At 33.5% G+C, this 16452-nt stretch overlaps 1 protein-coding gene across 4 annotated transcripts in view; it reads left to right on the top strand.

The window, feature by feature from the left end:
• The window catches only part of Ythdc2 (YTH N6-methyladenosine RNA binding protein C2), a 77620-nt gene that overhangs the window by 43585 nt on the left and 17583 nt on the right, over positions 1-16452 (top strand). For all 4 annotated transcript variants that reach the window (XM_078048872.1, XM_078048871.1, XM_078048873.1 and 1 more), the window contains exons 18-23: positions 7570-7675; positions 9098-9217; positions 9502-9774; positions 12624-12750; positions 13811-14016; positions 14338-14533. In XM_078048872.1, coding sequence (XP_077904998.1) covers positions 7570-7675; positions 9098-9217; positions 9502-9774; positions 12624-12750; positions 13811-14016; positions 14338-14533 — 1028 coding nt within the window. The remainder of the gene's footprint in view (positions 1-7569; positions 7676-9097; positions 9218-9501; positions 9775-12623; positions 12751-13810; positions 14017-14337; positions 14534-16452) is intronic.

The raw sequence follows: 16452 nt of genomic DNA, 5'->3' as shown, positions 1-16452 counted from the left end.
GTGAGCCCGGTCCCACAGAGGTCAGTGTGAGTGGATCTCATGTCCTGCAGATTAATGCTCTATCTGAGGTATATGTGGCATTCTGTAGGCTCTTCACATTATTGATTGTTTCTTTGGCTGTGAAGAAGCTTTTTGGTTTGATACCGTTTCATTTATTGATCCTTGATTTTACTTCTTGTAGTTTCAGAGTCTTGTTGAGGAATTCATTTCCTTAGTCGACTTGATGGAGACTTGGGCCTATATTTGATTCTAGTAGGTGCAGAGTCTCTGGTCCTTGATCATCTTAGAGTTGAATTTTGTTCAGGGTGAGAGATAAATGTTTAATTTTATTTTGCTATACATGGATTTCCAGTTTTCCTAGCACCATTTGTTGAAGAGGCTATTTTTTCTCCAGTGAGAAAAATCGCGCCTTTGTCTAGTATCAGATAACTGTATTTATGTGGGTTTTTTTCTGTGTCCTCCACCATTGGTATTCATGTCTTTTTTTGTGGCAATAACATGCTGTTTTTGTTAGTGTAACTATATAATATAATTTAAGGTCTGGTATTGTGATGCCTACTGCTTTACTTTTCTCTCTGAGAATTGCTTTGACTATTCTGGGCCTATTATTTTTCCAAATGAATTTCATAACTGCTTTTCTATTTCTATGAAGAATGTCGTTGGAATTTTAATAGGAATTGTATTAAATATGTATACTGCTTTTGGTATTATGGCTATTTTGACAATATTAATTCTATCTATCCAAGAACATTGGGAATCTTTCCATCTTCTAAGGTATTCCTCAATTTCTTTATTTAGTATTCTATAATTTTCATTGTAGATGTCTTTCACCTCTTTTGTTAGATTGATTTTCAAATATTTATTGTTTTTTAGGCTATTGTAAATGGAGTGGTTTTCTTAATTTCTCTTTCAGTTGGTTTATCACTGTTGCATAGGAACGAGTTTGATTTATGGGTGTTAATTTTGTATCTGTCTATTTTGTTGAATTTATTTATGAATTCTAGGCATTTTCTGGTGGAATATTTGGATCTTCTAAATATAGAATCATATCATTGGCAGATAGGGGTAGTATGAGTTTTCTTTTCCTATTCATGTTCCTTTAATTTCTTTCTTCTGTGTAATTGCTCTGGCCAGAGTTTCAAGAACAATGTTGAATAGAAGTGGTGAAAGAGGGCATCCCTGTCTTGTTCCAGTTTTTTAAAGGGAATGCTTTCAGTTTTTCTCCATTTAGAATGATATTGCCTTTAATTTTAACATATATAGTTTTTACAATGTTGAGGTATGTTTCTATTATCCCTAGGTTTTCTAGTATTTTGAACATGAATGGATGCTATATTTTGTCATGCTTTTCTGAATCTATAGAATCATGTGATTCTTACCTTTATGTCTATTGAGGTGATGAATTACATTCATTGATTTCTGTATCTTGAACCAACCTTGCATCCCTGGGATGAGCCCCACTTGATCATGGTGTACTATCTTTTTAATATGTTTTTGTATATGAATTGTCAGAATTTTCTTGAGAATTTTTGTATCTATGTTTATCAGGGATATTGGTCTGAAGTTTTCTTTTATTTGTGTGTCTGATTTGGTATCAGGGTGATACTAGCTTCATACAATGAGTTTTGGAAGGATTCCCTCCTATTTCATGGAATAGTTTGAAGAGGATTAGTGTTAGTTCTTCTTTAAAGGTGTGGCAAAACTTGGCTGAGAATCCCTCTGGTCCTTGGTTTTCTTTGTTGGTAGTCTTTTGATGGCATCTTCAATTTCATTGCTTGAAATTGACCTGTTTACATTTTCTGTGTCCTCCTGGTTCAATTTGGGTAGGTTATATGTCTCTAGAAACTTGTCAATGTCTTCAAATTTTTCTATTTTATTACAGTATAAATTTTTAAAATAGTTTCTGGTGATTATATTTCATTAATTTCTGTTGTGATATATCCTTTTTTTGTCATGAATTTTTGTAATTTGGTTTTTCTCTTTCTCTGTTAGCTTGGCTAAGGGTTTAATCAGTTTTATTTATTTTTTCAAAGAATCAATTTTTTGTTTTGTCAAATTTTTGAATTGTTTCTTTTGTTTCAGTTTTGTTGATTTCAGCGATTTCCTGTCTTCTACTGCTTTTGGTATTGATTTGTTCTTTTTTTCTAGGGCTTTGAGATATAATGTTAGGTCATTTATTCATCAACTTTCTATTCCTTTTTTTTTTCTTAGTTGTTGATGGACACAATGACCTTATTTTATTTATTTATTTTTATGTGATGTTAGGATTGAACCCAGTGCCTCACACATTGTAGGTGAGCACTCTACCACTAAGCTACAACCCCAACCCAACTTTCTATTCTTTTAATAAATGAGCTCAGTGCAATGAACATTCCTCTTAAAATCGCCTTCATAGTGTCTCAAGAGATTTTGGTATATTGTATTACTATTCTTGTTTCCCTCTTAAGTATTTTTTTATTTCATCCCTGGTTTCTTCTGCTAAACATAGGTCATTCAATAGCATATTACTTAGTCTCCAGGTATTAAAGTAACTTCTATTTTTAAAATTTTATCATTGATTTCTAATTTTATTCCATTTTGATCTGATAGAATGCAAGGTATTATCTCTGTTTTTTTGTATTTGCTAAGAGTTTCTTTGTGGTCTAATATATGGTCTATTTTAGAGAAGAATCCATGTGCTGCTGAAAAGAAAGTGTATTCAGTCATTGATGCATAAATATTGTTTATATGTCTGTTAAGTCTAAATTATTAATTATGTGTTTTAGTTTTATAGCTTCTTTATTTAGCTTTTGTTTGGATGATCTGTGGTGAGAGAGGTGTGTTGAAGTCACACAGTATTACTGTGTTGTCGTCTATTTGCTACTTCTTTTTTTGGGGGGGCCGGGTACTGGGATTGAACTTGGGGGCACTTGATCACTGAGCCACATCCCCATACCTATTTTGTATTTTATTTAGAGACATGGTCCCACTTGAGCTGCTTAGCACCTTGCTTTTGCTGAGGCTGGTTTTGAACTTGTGATCCTCCTGCCCCAGTTTCCTAGGCTGCTGGGGTCTATTTGCTTCTTGAAATGGAGAAGGGTTTGTTTGATTTATGTATGCTCCATTGTTTGGGGCATAAATATTTACAATTGTTATGTCTTGTTGATGTATAGTTCCCCTAAGTACTATGAAGTGTCCTTCTTTGTCCCTTCTGATTAACTTTGGCTTGATGTCCACTTTATCTGGTAAGATGTCCACTTTATCTGCTTGTTTATGAAATCCATGTGAATTATATGTTTTTTTCCCATCCTTTTACTTTTAGTCTGTAGATATCTTTGCTGATGATGTCTGTCTCCTGGAGACTGCATATTGTTGAGTCTTGTTTTTTAATCCAGTCCACCAATCTGTGTCTTTTGATCAATGAGTTTAGGCTATTTGCAGTCAATTTTATTATTGAAAAATTATTTTTATTCCATGTCATTTTGATTAACTTCTGTTTTTTTAATTTGATTAGTTTTTCCTTTGGTTGGCTATTCTTTTAGTGTAGTTCCTCCCTTTGCTGTTTTTCAGTTTTATTTTTTATTTCTTCTTCCAAAATAGCTTATTGAGTATGTTTGGTAGTGCAGACTTTCTGTTAATTTTTTTTTAACTTTTCTTTGTCATGGAAAGTTTTAAATTTTTTTATTCATATTATTTATTTATTTGTTTGTTTGTTTATTTTTGTATTGGGGATTGAACTGAGGAGCACTCGATCCCTGAGCCAGATCCCCAGCCGCATTTTGTGTTTTATTTAGTCACAGGGTCTCACTGAGTTACTTAGCAACTTGCTTTAACTGAGGCTGGCTTTGAACTCTCAGTCCTTCTTCCTCAGCCTCCCAATCTGCTGGGAGTACAGGCCTATGCCAATACACCTGGCAGAAGGTTTTTATTTCATTGTCATTTATGAAGCTTAATTTTGCTGAGTATAGTATATTCTTGGCTGGCATCTACTTTGTTTTAGAGCTTGGAATATATTATTCCAAGACCTTCTAGCTTTGAGCATCTGGGTTGAGAAGTCAGCTGAGGTCTGGATTGGTTTCCCTCTAAGCATGATTTTTCATTTTTCTCTGGCAGCCTTTAAAATTCTTTCCCAATTCTGTATGTTAGGCATTTTCATAACAGTGTGTCTTGGTGTGAGTCTGTTGCAAGTTTGTATATTTGTAAGCCTCCTGAATTTGATTTTCCATTTCATTCTTTAGGTTTGGGAAATTTTCTAATATTACTTCATTGAAAAGATAGTACATTCCTTTAGTTTGTATCTCTTGTGCCTTCATCTGTCCTGACAAATCTTAAATTTGGTCTTTTTAGGTTATCCCATATTTTTTGGACATTCTGTTCATGGTCTCTTAATCTCTTTTCTCCACTGTCAACTTTGTTTTCAAGATTATATATTTTGTCTTCATTGCCTAAAACTTTTTTCCAAGTGATCTAGTTTGTTGGTAATACTTTCCATTGAAGTTTTAATTTGGTTTTCTGATTCCTTCATTTTGAGGATTTCCTGCTTGGTTTTTCTTCAGAATTTCTATCCCTTTATTTTTTTAAATGATCTTTCATTTCTTGTATTTTCTCTGTGCTTTCATTTGTTATATCATCCTTACTTCGCAGATCAGTTTATGTACATTCTAAACTCCTTCTTTGACATTTCTTCCACTGTGGTATCGATGGATTCTGTTATTGGAGTATCTTGGTTTGTTTGGGGTGATTTGTTCCCTTGCCTTTTCATATTGTTTGTGTTTCTGCCCATCTAACAGTATGAATCTGAGGGAGTAGAGCTTCTACCCTGTGGACTTAGAGTGTCCATGAAAGTTTCAGTACCTCACCATTTATGGGGAAACAAATATTAACAACTACCAGTGCAAACAGTATACAGCATTTAACCAAGTATTTCCTGCTATGTGCTTACAATGTTAATTGTCACAACAAACAGAAATGATCAGTTATTGCCTACAATAAAAACAGTATGTTTGCAAAAGTGTTTATAATTTCAAATGGTGCACAGGGAGAGAACAGAAGTGATATGGGTTGTTGATATAGGATTATGAAGAAGGAGGAGAGAAGATAAAAGTAAAAACTTAATGGAAGAGTGAAAGAACAATAGAGATTGGCTGTTAGTGGAAGAAAATAGAGAATCAAAGGACTCAGATAGGTGAGAGAAAAAATATACATAAAGTAAAAATTTTAAAAATTAAAAGAATATAAAACAAAACTGAAATATACTAACTAAACATCCTAGTTTTAAAAAATGAGACCCATGATAAACAAATGGCTTCAAAAATGGTAGAAATGAGGGGCTGGGGATGTGGCTCAAGTGGTAGCTCACTCGAGTGGCATGCGTGCGGTCCGGGTTCGATCCTCAGCACCACATACAAACAAAGGTGTTGTGACTGCCAAAAACTAAAAAATAAATAAAAACTCTCTCTCTCTCTCTCTATTAAAAAAAATAAAAATAAAAGTGCCTTCTTTAAAAAAATGGTAGAAATGAGAAAAAAAATAAATATGAATATGTATAATGTCCATGAACCTTTAAGGTCACAATTAAACATAGAAAAGAAAAAATATTGATGAAAAGTTAAAGAATTATTTCTTTTGGAATTGAAAAGATTCTCGGCTTCCCTTCTCAGCAGTGTTAGGTGGTGTTGTCTGGAGTGTGATGCTGCTCTGTGTGGATTGCTGGAATGAGCGAGGTAATTTGGTAGGTGGAACTCCAGGAGGCAGGTTTAGGCTTAGGTAGGCTCCAGGTTCTTCATTGAATTCCAGTTGGTCTGGAGATTTTAAATCAGCACACTTCCAGGGCCCAGCAGTTGCCAGTCCAGGGTGAAAGACTATACCCCGGGGGCTCCCCCTGGGTTTCACTCATGTGGTGGATGAGCCAATTATTAGTTCACTACCTCACCTGTGGACCTCATGTTTCCTGGTCTCAGGTTCAGCCTCCAAACTCAATCTTTCCTACCCCTGCCCTTTCAGATTCCCAGACAGTACTTCTCTCCCAGCCAGTCCTGCAAGAAGCCAGATTGGAGGGAGAGAGGGTAAATCCAGTTGCGTTTTCACAACCAGTTGCCCCCTGTATAAACCTCTCTCCACTTTTGATTTTCTCCTGGTCACTTAGGCACACCCTATGTTGTGTAATATGGGTTTGCGAGGCCTGTATTTTGGGCCACACTTGGGTTTTCCAGCAATCGGCTCTCTCACCTACAGGCCCACACGCTGCAGCTGTAAAATGATTCCTTCCACTGTCCTCTTCATGCAGCCAGAAAAGATGAGGTTTCTTTCCCACACAAGGATATTGTGCAGCACACCTTTCAGTTTTGTTGGGCAGGGTCTTTGATCTTTAAAATCTCTATACTCATACACACCTCAGGCCTCCTAAAAATGTGGGTTTCTCTAATTCCCTTATCTCTCCTCTGTGTTCACAGAGGGACCATTATGGCTGATGCTTGTGCTATGGTGCTGGGGATTTCTTCCTAGTTTTGTTATATCCAACCTCCTGATTTCCTGATCTGCTTTGAATGTCCAGTATTAAATTCCAGTAAAGCTCCCTTTCCCCTTTTTTGTTCACCTACTTTGCTGAGAAACTGCCTATCTGCTTTCTTGGTTTCTTGCCATAGAACAGCCAGGAAAGTGACATTTTCTATTCTGCCATCTTGAAACCTCCCCTCAGGTGTTCTCTTAAGACAAAGTGTGGCTTTTTGTATTTAGCTAGGGTTTATATACTGTTAATTGTACATAACTGGAAGTAAAAGAAATCATACACATTTTCATGGTTATGTTTCAAGAGATATTTATTGAATCCTTTATTGTGTAAATGTTAGCAATATAGTGATGAATAAACCTTATAGATAAAGGTCACATAATATTAAAATTGCTTAATTTTTTGCTCTTTCTTTGTTTCCTGGTTGCCATGATCTGAGAAACTTTCCTCCACCATGGCCTTCCTCTCCTCAGGCACAGAGCAGTGATTTGTCTGACCATGGATTGAGATTTCTAAAATCATGGGCCCAAATAAACTTTTTCTTCCTCTAAGTTACTCTTGTCAAGTATTTTGTTCACAGTGATAAAAAGATAACTAACGTAGTGACTGAGAAAAGACTACTTTTCCTTTTGATATTTTTCTGCTATTTCCCAGAAAATTATAGTCTCTATGATAAATAAATTGTAATTCTTTGGAATTGTGTAATACATAATTCATACAAGTCTAATAAGGGGCCCTGAACACAATGCTTGATAACACTTCAGTAAAACTGATTAAATTTAAATTACCATTTATTTATGCTTTGACTTTTACTTGCTTTCAGAAGCTTATTATTTCTTTTGATTTTTATCATTACCCTAGCAAGTATATCAGGTAGGTGTCATTTATAAATCTCCCTCAATAAATGAAATAGTTGAGTCCAAGGTAAGTGAAATGCCTTCTAAAAGGATTTATAGAGGATGAGTAAGGATATCTTAATCCTGGTTTATTTTTCTATTTCCTAGCTCAACATTGCTTTTACAGTTTATTTGTTATAATCTTTACTGCTTGCTTTATTCTTAATTTTATATTTTGTTTTTAAGAGCCGGCCGATGTAGACCTGGAATTTGTTTCCGTCTGTTTAGTAGACTCCGATTCCAAAATATGTTGGAATTTCAGACTCCAGAACTTTTGAGAATGCCATTACAGGTAGAAATTTGTTTAATCTTAAAAGGTCTTTTTTTGAGGGGGTGAAGAAGGAGAGGGGCCAACTTCTACTAATTTGACTTTCAAAAATTTAGTTTATTTTGTAAAAATTTAAAATATCTTCTGAAGGATGGATATATCTATAACAAAATTTATTTTATGTAAAAAAACAATTCACAATTCACAATTTGTGTGTGGTGTGTACGTAGCTTTTTACTTATCTTGACTACATAGTGTTGTTCACTTTTAGAATTCCCAGTAGAATTAGACAACAAATTAAGATCCAAAAAATAATAACAAAATTGTGTAAGATGCTGAGATTACATTGGTAATTTTGAAACTGATTTCTTGGACTTTATTATTTGCTTCTCTTACAGTTTTCTAACTTCGCAGAACAACCATACACTGGGTAGCTTCTAGGGAAAACTATCAGAAGTACATTAACTTGAGTTTCTAGTGAATTAGGCTAGATAATGGTTTCCAAACCTTTATTAGATGTAGAACCATATTTTTGACATTCATATGTCTAAGATGATTTCCCATTTCCCAATGCCTATGTGTGATTTTCTGTTGTGCAAGGATAGATAAAAAATTCTTAGCAAGGTCCTAAATAACCTGTTCCTATCTACGACTATAATTTTATTTCTTGCTATTCTGCCTGTCTCTCCTCATACTTGTAAGTTTTAGTTTCTCAAATACATTCTATTTGTTTTTATTTTAGGACCTTAACATTTGCTGTCCCCTCTCCATAAATTCTTACCCCTTATTTCTTTTATGATAAACTCCTACTCAGTTTTTATGTCTTAGTTTAAGTGTCATTTCCTCTGGGAAACTGTCTTTGACTTCTCCATGGCCTCCCTCTCTTGCTCGCTCTTGAACTTGATTAAATGTCATTTTATCTCTTTGGCTCGCTGTATCCTTTGGAGCATTTGCTACAATTGTGATCAAATAATTAATTAAATAATTAGTTATTCAGGATCGGTGTATATTCCATGAGAGTAGACACTTCTTTTTCTCCAACCTGCTGCATAGTAGTACCTTGTATCTAGAAAGCACCTAAATATTTGTTGATTGCATAAAAGATTGTGGAATGTAGTAAGCATAAAGAGGGGAGAAAAATTTTATTTTTTGGGTAATGACTCTTAAGTGTTATGTTTGAAAATTATGTGAGGAGACATTACCAGAGCAAGCAATGGTAATTTTGGTATGAGTTGATTGAGTGTGTTTATTAAGGTTCTGACATCTAGAATGAAGTGTGAGCCTGCCTTTCATAGAAAGAGGTGGTTCTCTCTACTAATCATTCTAACCTGAGACTCTTCTAGTCTATGTTTGGGAACTCTAGTTCCCATGATTTCTTTAAAACTAAGTCAGTGTTTTTTTTTTCTTTTTAATTTTTTCATAATTTCTTATTCTTTTGATTTATAGGAACTTTGTTTACATACCAAGCTGTTAGCCCCAGTTAATTGTACCATTGCTGATTTCCTTATGAAAGCTCCTGAACCTCCACCAGCTTTAATTGTAAGAAATGCTGTACAAATGCTTAAGGTTGGTGTCTTAATAGTTTTATTTTACCTGATTTTTCTTACTTGAAATTTAAACTAAATGAGAACATGTCTCAACTAAATAGTTATCTTATTATAGATTGTCATGTACTTTGAACCATACTCTTATAATTAATAGTTGACAAAATTATAGGTATTTTTAAATATATATTTGAAGCACAGTATATTTTTATTATTTTTGGTAGCTTAAGAAAATTTATATTGTTTGGGTTTTTGAGTTAAACAGTTTTGGGACATGCCAAATTCTTCTCTTTCTCTTTTGTTTAGACAATAGATGCAATGGATGCATGGGAAGATTTGACTGAACTTGGATATCATTTGGCTGACTTGCCAGTGGAACCACATCTTGGTAAAATGGTCCTGTGTGCTGTTGTTTTAAAGTGTCTGGACCCTATCCTTACAATTGCCTGCACACTGGCCTATCGAGATCCTTTTGTACTGCCTACCCAGGCCTCTCAAAAGCGTGCAGCTATGCTTTGTAGGAAACGTTTCACTGCAGGAACTTTCAGTGACCATATGGCACTTCTCAGAGCATTCCAGGTACCTGTACTGTTGTTTATTTCTGAAAATGCTGTAAATGCATTTCTGGAGCAAGTATAGCAATTAATAATAATAATCCCATTAATTTTGTTTCATTTTCTACATCACAGATTTTTGGTAATTTTGGTGTGTTTATTAAGGTTCTGACATCTAGAATGAAGTGTGAACCTGCCTTTCATAGAGAGAGATGGTTCTTTCTACTAGTCATTCTAACCTGAGACTCTTTAGTCTGTGTTTGGAACTATAGTTCCCATGATTTGTTTAAAAATAAGTCAATATTTTTTTCTTTTTAATTTTTCAAAATTACTTATTCTTTTGATTTATAGGAACTTTATTTACATACCAAGCTGAAAAGCCCTGAAAAATATCTTCTTGCTGTTAATATGTTAAAATTATCATGATTTTTTAAAAGATTGTTTTTAGTTGTAGATGGACACAATACCTTTATTTTTATTCATTTATTTATTTTAATGTGGTGCTGAGTATTGAACCCAGTGCTTCATACATGCTAGACAAGTGCTATACCACTGAGCCACAACCCTAGCCTGGTTGCTCTTTTTTTTTTCCCATTATTTTTTCCTTGTTAGGGATATTATACGTATATATAAGTATGTGTATTTTTTTGATATTAAGTTTCTTTCAGTCATGTCTTGCGCAAGAAATACTCTAAATTTTTAGTTAAGAAAAATTGTCTATTAAAGTATATAGAACAGTGCTTATGAGAAAATTTTCAGGGTTTAATATCTATTTATTGGATATTTTAAGAGTGCATTTTTTACTTGTGTGCTCAAGATACTCTGCCAAGAATTTAATTCCCTAAAATATTCCAATATCATTTAAAATCTTTTAAGATAATATGAGAAATTGAGAAAATAACATGGAAATTCATATATGTGGGGAAGAGTGTGTTATTACTTGAAAAGAAGACATCTTCTTTATCTTTAAGTTCTCTTGAATGTAGGCTATAAATACACATTTTTTATGAAAGATAATCATAGGGCAGTAATCATATTACTAATATAATTTAGTGTCTGAATTACCATTAATAAGCACCTAATATGTGCTGATAATTTGCTGTCATTTTTTTTTTTGTACACATTATCTTCAAACTATTCTATAGTTTTGGCAAGGTCAGAAATATTACCCTTATTTTACATATAAGAAAGCAAAGTCTAAAAGAAGGTTATTGACCTGTCCTAAATTACATAGCTAGTGTAGTTTATAGCCAAGTTTTTCTTTTTTAATTAGCTAATTAATTCTAATTAGGTATATATGACAGCAGAATGCATTTGATTAATTGCACAGAATTGCAGCACAACTTTTTATTTTTCTGGTTGTACATAATTTAGCGTCACACTTTTTGTGCAGTCATACATGTACCTAGGGAAATGATGTCCATCTCATTCCAAGTCTTTTCTGCCACCATGTTGCCTCCCCTTGTCTCCCTTCCCTTTACTCAATCACAGTTCCTCCTCCATTTTTCCCATGTGCCCCACACTTCCCAGTATGGATCATCATCCACTACTCAGAAAGAACATTTGGTCTTTGGTTTCTTGGGATTGGCTTACTTTGCATAGCATGATATTCTCCAACTTCGCCATTTACCTGCAAATGCCATAATTTTATTCTCTATTAATGCTGAGTAATAGTTCATTATATACGTGTGTGTGTGTGTGTATGTGTGTGTATATATATGTGTGTGTGTGTATGTGTGTGTGTGTGTGTGTATATATATATGTATTTTCTGGGGCAAGAGAACTCATTTTCAAAGGGTAGCTTTTTTATACTATAAATAGATGAGTTTTAGAAATCCCATTTACCAGTCTTAGACAGATTAGGAGATTGATATGCAGGTTATTTTTTGAGGATCAGAATGGCAAGATTCTTAGACATTAAAAATATTATTATGGTGGTTTACTTGAAAACTTCTCACATGTTTGTGAAATAAAGTTAGCAAATGCATCTGAAAAAGGTAAATGTTCTTATAAAGCTGCTCATTTAGGTTACTTGATACTTAGTTCTCACTGGGATTTTATAAATTAATGGCTGTAATACCATTTGAGTATAAATTAATGAGTATAAACTCTGAGAACTGGGCTGTTGTTAAAGCTGCTTTGGTGGCAGGCATGTATCCTAATTTAGTCCATGTGGACAGACAGAATGTAGTATTGACAGGGCCAAAGGAGAAAAAAGTGTGATTTCATCCTACTTCAGTTCTCAGTCAGCCTCAGTATACCATTTGAGTATAAATTAATGGTAAATTTTATTTGATAACAAAGCCTTTGATTTTATAGAATAACTAAGAATTGACCTTGTGATTAGTGTAGTGTGTTGCCTCATCAAGAAATGATTACTATGGCATAACTATAAAGGCATTGAATATAATTTGTTCTAATTCATGGCCCAGTATTTCTTCTTCCCTTCTTTTCCTCCCACCCTGCTGAATTCCCTCCACTCTATTGATCTTTCTGCTATTTACACACACACACACACACACACACATATATATATATATATATATATATATATATATATGTATGTATATTTAATTAGTGTCTTGTGGATGTATATGATGGTGAGATTCATTGTGGTATATTCATATATGTACATAGGAAAGTTAGGTCAGATTCATTCTAGGGACTTTACCTATCCAATCCTTCCTCTCTTCCTTTTATTCCATATTGTTTACTCCTCTTATCTATTCTTTTTTTTTAATCTACCCCAGCCCCTTATTTTGCTTGTCATGTATAACTAAAAAGAACCAATAAAAAAATTTATAAAAAAAAGAAAGGGAAAAATAGAAATGATTGTTAAATGTGTCTTGTTATATAATCATTCCATTTTTATAGGCTTGGCAGAAAGCGCGAAGTGATGGGTGGGAGCGAGCCTTTTGTGAGAAGAATTTTCTTTCACAAGCTACCATGGAAATAATTATAGGCATGAGAACACAGTTGCTTGGTCAGCTTAGAGCATCAGGTAAGTTTTCCCTAAAGAATCTATTTTAGCTGCTTAGAGTACCACACCTATACCTCATACATGATTTTATTTTTGGTGTTAAGTAATGCCAGCTCCTATTATTTTTATGATATTATTGTGTTGTACATGTTATATTTATGAGTTGATTTATTTTACCTGACCTCAACTTTTGCTTTTTGATGAAAAATATTGTAGAAACTATAGTTGAAAAACATGTAGACAGAATAATATTATTTTGATACTGTCAGTAATGAGCAATTTATATTTATTAGCAAATATCAACTTAGATCTTGTAGTTGTTATATTTTCTTTTGTTTTTATTAACAAATAATTATTTTAGATCTGTGAAATAGAAATTATAAAAATATGAGTGCTGTTTTTTATTTTTTTGAAATACCAAAATAATTGGAATCACTTGAAGGTACTTGAATCTTTTTCAAAAAGATTCTAATTTTTCTATCTTCTTTTAGAAATGTTTCTTTGAATTCCCTTTTTCTTTCTTTTTGTTGAGTAGCATAGTACAGTGAAGGCAAGTGATAGTCAAAAGATAGATTCAGAAATTAGCTAAAGTGCCCAAATAATATAAGAAAAGAACCAAAGGATTAAGAGTTGGAAATATTACATATGAGAGAGAGATGGGAAAATATGAAGAATTTTGAAATTCAAGCTAGACTACTGTATAATTACTTAACTTCATCTCCACATTAATGTTTATCATAACCAAAACATTAATACTAGTCAGAAGAATAGTTTGGGTTTTCATCTGTGAACTTAGTTTTTTCTAATAGCAGCTGATAGAGAACTTTATTGCAAGATAGTGCAGTTTAAGAAATCCCTTAGGCCCCAGTAAATACTATGTTTAATCTAACTTGAGAAGATCTGAAGTTTTCTATATTGGTTCTGTATTTTTAGACTTTCTAGAACAGATTCTGTTAATTGTATTATTTGCATACCATTAAATTTATATGAGCTGTATAATTTTATGTAAAAAAAACCCACAAATTTTCAAGTATCTTTTGCACCATAGGAAAATTTCATGTTGTGTTTTTCCTCTTTCTAGGTTTTGTTAGAGCACGAGGTGGTGGTGACATTCGAGATGTTAACACAAACTCTGAGAACTGGGCTGTTGTTAAAGCTGCTTTGGTGGCAGGCATGTATCCTAATTTAGTCCATGTGGACAGAGAGAATGTAGTATTGACAGGGCCAAAGGAGAAAAAAGTGCGATTTCATCCTACTTCAGTTCTCAGTCAGCCTCAGTATAAAAAGGTAAAACATTTTTAATGCTCTTAGGCCTTGAGTTAAACTAATTTAGGTAACTGAAAATTAGTGAAAAATACTCCAAATACCCGCCTGCTTTAAGAAAGTAGTTATATATGTATAAACATTGCAACAAAATTTTGATTGAATCTTAGAATTGGAACAGTAATGAGGACTTTTATATAAACTACATGATCAACGAGTAGCTTTAATTTTTGCTTGAGTACTAACATACATCTATTTTATCAAGGGATTTTTTACATTTATAAGCATTCCCTGTAAATTAAGAGATAATACAATTAACAGTGTTTTGATTTACTTTCCAAATAGATTCCTCCAGCTAATGGTCAAGCTGCAGCAATCCAGGCACTGCCCACAGATTGGCTTATTTATGATGAAATGACTAGAGCTCATAGAATAGCTAATATTAGATGTTGTTCAGCAGTGACACCTGTCACTGTGCTGGTATTCTGTGGACCAGCTAGGTTGGCAAGTAATGCTCTTCAGGAACCTTCATCCTTTAGAGGTAAGTGTATTATGAAGGAAATAAAAATGTATATTTCAAATGAAAGATTTTTTTTTTTACTAAAATAAAAATTGTGAAATTGCAAAAATTTGTGTAGTAGAAGCAGCTCACTTTTGTTATAGTGAGACAATTAGGAAATACTAAAATATAACACTATGCTTGAATGGGTTTCTGAAGTAACTTGACATCAGTTTGTGTGTTTTTTATTAATGTTGCTGATGGGAAGAAGCTTGTTTTTCATTTGAATTTAAATGATAGTTTAACAAAGTAATTTTAAAAAGAATAAGCCTAATTACTAATAATCCCATTATATCTATATAAATGCTTTTTAATATTATATTTTTTCTAATTATTCATATATTTTATTTCCTCATACTATTATTTTGGTATTCTGTTATTTTATTGAATTAGAATATTTAACACATTTTTAGTATTTCATATTAATGGCTTTAAATATTTTATTTCATTGAAGTGGCATAGTGAATATAAAAGGTTCATTTACAATTGGGCCTTTTGAGGGTTTTGAACTTTTTATGTATAGTGATTCAGTAAATATTTGTCAGTTACTGTGCTAATCGTGAAGCTGTAATAGAAAACAAGATAGTCTGTCCTCCAGACTTAACAGTAGACATGGTAGACAGACAGTAAATGATAATCTTCAGGGTGCTGTCTGGGAAATAGAAAGAGGACTGCTTTAAGGGTGACCTCCTTTAGAAGGAACCTGTGTAAGTTACTTTGAGGAAATGAGATTTAAACTGAGACCTAATATTTGAGAAGCATCCAGCCATATGAAGAAATAGAAATGTTCTACAGGTAGAGGAAAATGGAAAACTCAAGATTCTACACTAGAAAATGATCTAGGAACTGAAAAAAAAAAAACTATGTGATTGGGGCACAGTGATCAGTGGTAGAGGGCAGTGAGATAATGTTGAAAAGAAGGCATGGATCTGTAGTCAGTGGAAGAGAAATCATTAAAAGATTTTAAGTAAGAAAGTGAGTAACATGATAAGTTTTTCTTAAAAGATCATCTTGGTTGAATGGAAGGGTTGTTAAGGGCTAATAATGGAAGAGTGGAGGCGGGAAGGAGGCTCTTGCAGTATGTGTATGTGTATATATTAGTTGTAGATAGACACAACACCTTTATTTTGTTTATTTATTTATAGTGGTGCTGAGGATCAAACCCAGTGCCTCCTGTGTGCAAGGCAAGCGCTCTACCACTGAGCCACACCCCAGCCCCTTGCAGTGTTCTTATGACATATGATAGCTGGCAACTAGGGTGGTGACCACTAATATGAAAAGTAGATTCAGAATTATTTTGGAGATGCTAGTAACTGCTGGATTGATTGTAGCTGATACGAGAAAGGGAAGACCAAAGTATAACTCTTAGGTCTTTGGCTGTAGTAGCTTGCTGAATAAAGATGCCACTTACTTGAGATTCAAAAAACTGGGAGGAGCAGGTTGTGTAGGGAAAAAGCCAAGAGTTCTGTTTAGACATGTTGAGTTTGAGATGACTAAAAAACATCCTTAGTGAAATTTCTTCAGAAGGCAATTGAATATAATTACCTGGACGTCAGGAAAAGGGCCTAGATAATACAAATTTGAAGGTGATCAGGTTGTAAGTGATATTTAAAGATGTGAGAATGGATTTTCTGAAAAGAATGTGTAAATTAGAGTAGAGGAAGAAAGAATGGCTCAGTGATGGATGTAAATGTTTGAAGAGTGGTTGACTGTTACTTTGAGAAATTGAAAAAGATATGGACTGAAAATTTCAAGTTTTTTCTTTTTCTTTTTTCTTTTTTTTGGCAGTGTGGTAGTTATTGTTGACTTTCACAATAACATTTTCATTGGATGGTTTGGGTTTGGAAAGAGTAGGAATAGCATGGGAGGTAACTCATTAGAGTGTATACAAAGTATAGGCA

The sequence above is a fragment of the Ictidomys tridecemlineatus genome, chromosome 1 (genome assembly GCF_052094955.1).
Source record: "Ictidomys tridecemlineatus isolate mIctTri1 chromosome 1, mIctTri1.hap1, whole genome shotgun sequence".
Taxonomy (NCBI): Eukaryota; Metazoa; Chordata; class Mammalia; order Rodentia; family Sciuridae; genus Ictidomys; species Ictidomys tridecemlineatus.
This window is presented reverse-complemented; position numbering and strand designations above follow the sequence as displayed.